This window comes from Lolium rigidum, chromosome 3 (genome assembly GCF_022539505.1).
Source record: "Lolium rigidum isolate FL_2022 chromosome 3, APGP_CSIRO_Lrig_0.1, whole genome shotgun sequence".
Lineage (NCBI taxonomy): Eukaryota > Viridiplantae > Streptophyta > Magnoliopsida > Poales > Poaceae > Lolium > Lolium rigidum.
In genome coordinates this window covers 376,110,119-376,118,211 of record NC_061510.1, presented here as the reverse complement: position 1 = coordinate 376,118,211, position 8,093 = coordinate 376,110,119, and the positions used below count along the sequence as shown (strand labels likewise).

The window sequence follows — 8,093 nt, the reverse complement described above, 5'->3', positions numbered from 1 at the left end:
TTTAAAGAAACTCAACATTGAGTAAAATAATTCAATTAGCTTTGGTACTACTGCAGCTATAATTCAATGAGAAGAAAGACGATCAACTCGGTGTATCTATTGCTTCTAGTCTGAAGCAACCATACACACTAAAACAAAGTTAACATCAACAATAAAATAGAATTTTCTTAGGGGAACAACAACAAAATAGACAAACACATTGAAAGAGTAGTTTTTTTTTACTGGAAGGCAACTTTTCGGTCCATAGCGAGCCACCTATAGCGACTTCATTAATTTCAAGATCCAACGAATCATTCTCGGAGATGCTCATAGGCGTACGTTTATAATGTAATTGTATATATGTATTTATGAGTGTCTGTAGTGTACTTCCAAAAAAAAAACAGTTGGCAGTAATCACAATGTACTGCCCAGCGAATGCTTTTAGTTAATAAAAGCTCTCTAAATTCCCTGAAAAAAAGATACTATTTGACTGTGATTTGTACTACGGAGTAGCAAATCCGATAAAAATAAATTCACCCTGTTCCTAGGGTTTTGTTCTCCTCCTTCCAAATCCACGGCCCTGACCGCGCTATCTCCGCCGTCATGGTTCCCGGTGCCCGTATTTCCGGCAGCGTGTCTCACACGGCCTGCAGCCGCGCCGGACGCGCTAGGCCCGGCAAGGGGACTGCGGTTCCCGGCAGCGTGTCTCACACGGCCTCCAGCCGCGCCGGACGCGCTAGGCCCGGCACGGGGGCTGCGGTTCCCGGCGCCCGTATTTCCGGCAGCGTGTCTCACACGGCCTCCAGCGGCGCCGGACGCGCTAGGCCCGGCAAGCGGGCTGCGGCGGCAGCCGCCACGACTTCGACCTCAACGTATCCCGCCGCCCGCCACTCTGATGGTCTCGAAATCCAGGAAGACGTCGCGCCATCGTCGCAGCGCGACGCAAGGTCCGTGAAATCTTCCGCTATGCTGCTGCTTACCATGAGTTGCCCATCACCTGCTTTGCCCGGGGACTGCCTATTGCTCTGTCACGTACTCACGTGCAAACTTCTCGAGATTATCGGCAGCGGGGTAGTGCAGCAGAGCTGTTCGATTGGATTTTGGTCTCGTGCATTGTACTATTTGGGGATGCATTAGCTGTGCATTCCCTATCCACTAGATATGGCTGGTGCATAGTTTTTGCAGCTCGTGTTCGGTTTGACTTGGTGCGCATTAGCTAGAAGATGATCTTAGAACGATGAGACAGTGAGTTCAGCTAAGTTTTATGCTGCTTTGCATTGCATTATTAAAACCAGACGATTGACAATTGCTAAAGCTCTTTGTCTTAGGAATTTAACTTCATGTCTTGCTTGGGCCGTCCATGATTCAAGCTATTGGATACAACATTCTAATCATGTTTAATGTTCGATTTGTATCTTCTGTCGTGGAGTAGACAAGTAGTTCAATAACAAGCTCGGTTACATCCTCTATTTGGTTGTTCATGCTGATCATCAAATTTGTTGCTAGGTATTCATTGAGAATGGAACATATGTATAGGTGTGTAGAAGACTTAGGACAAAAAGGGAAATCACATCTGAGGTTGTTCTCGTTTTCTATCTTTGCTGGATTGGGATTTACACTTTTTGATTGATTGAAAACAGCAGTGTTTAAATATTTCACAGCAGTTCTGCTTTATAGTTGCAGAAACTTATATTTTGCAAGTTGTTTTACTTATTTTGTCAATTTACAATTAGCTGTGCACTTTTGAAGTATTGGTATATCGGTTTTTGACAGCAACATGATCAAGAAAGGAAGAAGAGCAGTAGGTCCTAACAAGCGTGGATTCCACCCATTCAGCATGAAAGGTTAGTTGGATCTGAAAGCGTAATTGATATTTCTCTATTTTGTTCATTGTTTTCAAGGAAGTCATTTTATTGAGTCGCATTTAACCGATTGTAGTGTTAAAAGTTCTCATGAAGGGTTTTATTGGGACCTTTTCAGTGTTGGAGATGGCTGGACACAAAGGGAGCACAACCTACGACAAGGTATTTGATTTTTGTTCTTTTTGTACTACAGTTTTATCTTATTTTTGGTATATTTGAATTGTAGAGTATGTAGAAGATAGAAATTCACTTCCACATTTTTAAAAAGTGAACCGCAATTATGTGATATGCTTTACATCTGTAACACTGAGCCAGTGATATAACATAAGAACTAGTGTCTCCTGATGAATTACGAATCTTCTTTGATGTTCACGAGGTTCATAGCTATCAAATATCATCTTGTTCGTCATTGTAAGCGATTTCATTTTTTGGTTATGGGTTACGCAGTGTGGTTTGCGCTACCCTTCTCTTACTCTGCTAAACTAATCAATATGGAAAGAATCACTGGTATATGTTTAATCTTTGAGTTGATATATCTGGTTGTCAAGCTGCATGTAAATATGGGCATAAATACCATCATCCTTCATAGGCCCCAAAGCGCAAAAGGGCTGCTGCAGATTGTGATTATGTAAATGACAAAGCAATTGAAGAAACCAGAGATTTAAAAGTTCAGAAGAAGATCAAGACAAATCCTTCTGAAGCTCATACTGATCAGCAATGTCGTAAGAGAAAACACACGTAAGCATCTTTAAGACACTGAGTATCTGACAATAGACAATCTTTCCTGAATCGGAATATCAGTAATGTAGGATCGAGTGCATTGGACATGCATCAGTATGTGAGGCAAATGTGCCATGGCCCCATAATTCTACCGAGTGGGATATTTGTGACAATTGAATAATTAACTTGTTTGTGAGCTAAGTTGTACCTTTTGTCTCAGTTTCTTACCAGCTGAAAGTATGTGAAAGTATTCTGTCACATTTTGTGCAGGGAAATAAGAAATGTCAAACTTCCATCAGCTAATGTAACAGGAAGTGTTTCTCTTCTGTCCATGTCTGCAAATATGAAATCAAGCTTACCTTTTAAGGCCTTTTAAGTTCTGTTGACATGATGATAAAGTTCCACAAGAGTCAACTTCCCACCAATTGTAAACTCACCTAACAAACCTTTCTGAAGTTGAAGTGCCATTGATCTACGTGATCTTAACAAGATTTTATTGAGATTATGTGCAGCTATTTTTTATCAGATATTTGAGTGTCCTTATAGCTGGAAAGTGTATCTACCTCAAATATCTTGAATGTATCTCCACTTCCATATAAGTGCCGTGACAGGTATACTGATGCACTAATAGAATGCACACAAACATGCATTTTCCTAGTTTTCTAGTTTGCACAATGGCAGAATGGTCTTTTCTGCAGTAATGTATATCATTCTCTACTTCGATGGCATTTCTAGCTCATAAGTACCTATTTAGTGACATTGTCTATATCCATAGTATAGTTTATGCGGTAGCATTTTAGCATTCATTGGTATAGTTCTTGAAATTTTTCTTACTCGTGGAGCCCTGATTGACCATACCCTCTTCTAGATTGATGTGCAAATTTTTTCCACTTATGTGATTTAAGTTATTTGTATCAATCTGTCATTGCAAGTTTGTAATGATATCCATCTATTTCTGAATTAATCCTCTTCTCTTATTGTTATTACGATATTCTACTAATCTTATAGTAAGATCTTGTCCATGCTAATGAATACATATATATCCTATTTAGACATGAGCCATTGAGTGATGTTCCTAGTGTGTTTATTGTTTAACTAAACTAACTTGTGGTCTTTTCAGCCATAGTGATGCAAAGGGGCTTGCTGAACAGAGCACCAAGAAAAGGAAGGGAAATAAGAAAAGGGATAAGAACTCAAGTAACATGAACATGCATTCAGATCTTTTGGTTTCAGAAAAGGTGAACACTTTTTATGTTCCACCAAGGCAAAATTGTGCAAATTGTCAAATCTGCTCCAGACAATATTTATACTTACATGATTAAGTTTTAGTCACTTATTGTGATTAGTGGCTGCATTCTTTTGCATATCATTTATTAATATTTTGACCACCAGTTTACTTTCTGTTCTCTGATCAAAACCATATACTTTCTAGGTCCCGCTGAACAGCAGCGAAGAGATGGAAGTAAACAAAGATCGCATCATAAGTCAGACACTAGTGGTGGGCAAGGGTAGAAAGGCTTTGAGTGGAAAAGTGGTACATTATTTCTCCCAATGGAAAATTTTCTCTTTAAGCTGACTGCTATGTGGTGCCAAACATCTATGCGCCGTGGCTGCTGCTCTGTATTGCCGCAGCCCAATTCAGGAGCTGCGTCAGTGCAGGTGGAAAACTGAACCTGCTTGGGATACATGCTAAAATTCAGAGTAGGAGAGTCCTTTTTTAGTGGTAATTCCTAGTGATAGCGTTGTTATTACTCCCTCCGATCCGAAAAAAATGTCGGAAGCATAGTGTAATCACGTTTTACAGTTTACCCCTTCTAAATTGATAAAAATTAAGAACAACTGCTTCGTTGCTTGGTGGCATGATACGCCTGAAGGCTCACACATCTCCTTGGCGCTGGTGGCCGGCTCCAGCCTCGCCCGCCGCCACCCGCCGAAACAAAACCATGGCGCATGCCGCCTGCCGCCCACCGCCCGTCGGCTCTGATCCATGGCGCTCCTCCACCGGAGGCGGCCAAGACCTAAGGGGAGGAGGGATCTGATCCATGACGCCCCTCAACAGGAGGATTCCACCGCCCGCCGCGGCAGCGCGCCGCCGCCGGGAGCTCGAAATCTAAGAAGGGGCTCGGGAGTGCAAGATCTGAGAAGGGGCTTGGGTTCCTGATTTTGCGGCCGGCCGGAGGTGCGCGAGGACGCCGAGGAGTGACCCACGCGGCCTCTTCAAAGCTTTATCCACGCAGTCTCCTTCACAGTTCTAATCCAAGCGGTGCAGGGTGGGGGCTGGTTGATTGCCTGGGGAGTGCGGGCTGACGAAATAAAGAGTTCGAGGGTGTGGTTGCAAAATTCTCTTACCGACTCTTTTTCCGGATCGGAGGGAGTACTATATATAAAGGTCCAAGCCGTGCATCTCATGGCATTGGCGACCTAATATGTGAGACATGCTGTTTAACTATCCGCATCGACCACCACACCTTTAAGATCTGCTGGAGCAACACCTTTGTAATATATGACAACATCAACTAACATGCAACCTATTTGAGTTTGACTTTAACTGTGTAATTATACCTAGGGCTTATACCCCACCTTTCCACGTGGACCTAGCAATCTCCCTTAAACCCATATCAAATCCTCCCCTACAGATTATTCCTTGGAAGTCTAGCCATAACAGTAACTCTTGAGATGCTTTAAATAATATTAATATTTACATCATCAAATTCAGCTTCTTAAAAGTGCTTGCATAACTTCGTTGGATCATAATGGTTCTTCTTTAGGTTAGTATTAGGTACACTGGGAAGCTACTGGATGGCACAGTTTTTGGGCATTCTACTGCTGACTGTCCTTTGGTGTTTAAGCTAGGTAAGTTTTTGTCGTCGGCTGATGTTTTACACTAGTATAAATTTAGTGTTAGGGTGACTTAATTTAGTTTTGCTGCAGGTGATGGAAAGGTTATCGAGGGTGTGGATGTTGGCATTGTTGGTCAGTAATTTTGCAACTTGTGTTCACATACATATATGTTCTCTATGCGCTAGAACTTGATGCTTGGAATAGTTCCTCGGTAGAAACACAAAAAAAATAGATGTATTTACAAGACAGACAGCAATTAAGTTTGTTGAGCTAAAAATGCAAATGATAAGTTGATTATCCATATCTTGAAATTTATTTTGGGAAACTTGAACATTGCTCATCTAGTATAATCTGCAGTGCATAATGTCTCCTTTCCAAAGTGAGTGGTGTTTTTCGTGTAGTTACAAGGAAAACTTCCACGTCCACACATCATTAAACATGTACTTGACACCAGCACACTGTTCTCGGCCTTGCACTTGCATAGAAACTTCACACGTTCACGACCGAGTCCTTTGCAGTAGCCACTGCTCAGTCTTCCTGGCCATTCACATGACCATGCTGGATCCAGACACCGAACAATAGCCCGGAGGACAATCTGTACGAGGGGCAACTACTGTAGCACCGCACCTTTGCATGCACACAGAACACTTGAACATGTTTCTTGCCAAAAAAAATAACTATTTTTATTTTATTACTATTTGTTTTGAATTTACTGTTCGTGATGGTGCACATATGAGCTTGGGTGCCAAAACTCCACTCTCAAGTCCGGAAATTCAACAGAGATATTAATTTGTAGTGTTTTGCTTACTACTTCTGCAGATACTCCCTCCGTCCCACCAAGAGTTCTTAGATTTGTCAAAAATTGGATGTATCTAGACACTATCTAGTGTGTTTATACATCCAACTTTTGACAAATCTAAGACAAATTTGATGGGACGGAGGGAGTATATGAAGTGAATGAAATCTTTCCTTGGTATATTAAAAATTGAAGTGCATAAAAATATTATTGTAAGATCAAACCAGCAAACTCATGTATTTTTTTGGCCCCTCTCACCATAAATTTCTAGCACTAGCATGGCTTACTACATGGTTCTAATACTTGTTCAACCCGCACTTCCATTTGTTGTAGGCATGCGTGTCGGTGAAAGAAGAAAGCTCACAATTCCACCGTCATTGGGGTAAGATTCCTAAGATGTTGCTTCTTGATTATTATTATTTTGCGAGGAAAAGAGAGTATATTGTTAAACGTTCAGGTGAGTACAATCAATTTAGGTGAGTACACAAACTGTCTCCCGCAGGAAATTGCGCAGCCAGACTGCAGTTCCTGCCTTGTACTTTACGTAACTGTGCTAGGCCATTACTTGCACTATTTGCGTTATGGCTAACTTTTCTTGCTACTACCTCTCTTTCCCTAAACATCTCACGGATAAAAATTTTATTTGTATGGCGTATCGAGACATGTTTGGCACCTGTGCACCTGTTAACTTGATCGCCTCGAAGCTCTGACTGGAGGATGTTGCTTCTAGATTGTATCTGCATCTATTTGTTTTAGTATTTGTGTATTCTATTTAAATGAAATTGTCTAAAGCCTCTGTCTCTGGCAGGTTTGGTGGCATAAAGATGGGCGACATTCCAGCGAACTCGACGCTTGAGATTGATATCCAGTTGACTCGCGTGGTGAACTAACATATGAGAGGACCGATTAGCATTTGACACCTGAAGTTAACAGAGGCGTAGTAGTAGGCCTGTTGAGATTCTTAGATATGAGTCAGGTTAAACAGTGTCAGACTGATTAGGATCTAACAGAGGCGCAGTAACCTGTTTGCGTCACCCTAAAAGCCTTTTCTTTTTTGGGAGAACCACCTTAGAAGCTACTTCTACATTGCACACTAGCCCAGGCAACAAAATTGGAAAGAAAATGTTAAATTGAGGTTTCCATGTCAGGAGCGCTTCCTTTTTATTTCATACTTCACCTTCATCCCATAATATAAATGCTAGTGTGTTGCCACGGAATAACAATAAATTTATAGGGTTCATGATATTACGTCTCACTTAGGGATAACAACAATGAGCGGGCCGGGAAATGGTGGGACTCGGTCGAACACCACCGGAATTTTTTCCAGATTGGGAGGCATTGCCTTGTTGGTCTTAAGTTTCCTGGAATAACTTTTTTATGGTCTACCTTGCCGGTCTTCACATTTTCAGGTGTCTTGTGGTTGTCAGACAAATGTTTCTGGACTCGCTTCTTATAGTCAACCAGTCCTTTTGTTGGGAGGTACTTCCTCCGGTCCTTTTTAATTGACTCGAATTTAGTACATAGTTTTATTAAATCTGAGTCAATTAAAAGAGATTGGAGGGAGTACCATTTTTCATTGTTTTAAATGCTGTTGGAAGGTATCATTAGCATTCAGCAGTGTGTTTATCAAAGAACACTGATGAATGTTGATATGCAAGTACAGGACGCCGATTCCTTTTCATCGGACAAGTCGTAGGCCGTTGGATTGGAAGCACACGGGCCCTATGATCTGGACGAAACCAGCCCCGCGCTTATTTAGGTTATCTCTTTTTTTAGGGTGATTTAGCTATAGCTGACGCCCCGTTAATAATGACTCTGGATTTAACTACTCCTGATTTTGAGTTTCCTCTGCATGCAGTTCCAATCAACCGGGGTGCTTCCAGAAATCTGGATCC

General features: G+C 41.6%; 1 protein-coding gene across 1 annotated transcript; it reads left to right on the top strand.

The window, feature by feature from the left end:
* Nucleotides 1–582: 582 nt before the first annotated feature.
* Nucleotides 583–7,345, top strand: LOC124697489 (FK506-binding protein 3-like). The gene is made up of 10 exons (XM_047230074.1): nt 583–926; nt 1,753–1,823; nt 1,960–2,003; nt 2,431–2,579; nt 3,682–3,799; nt 3,994–4,095; nt 5,330–5,414; nt 5,493–5,534; nt 6,532–6,580; nt 7,007–7,345. The coding sequence occupies exons 1-10, from the start codon at nt 583–585 to the stop codon at nt 7,086–7,088; spliced, it is 1,086 nt and encodes a 361-aa protein (XP_047086030.1). The 3' UTR covers nt 7,089–7,345.
* Nucleotides 7,346–8,093: the final 748 nt, after the last annotated feature.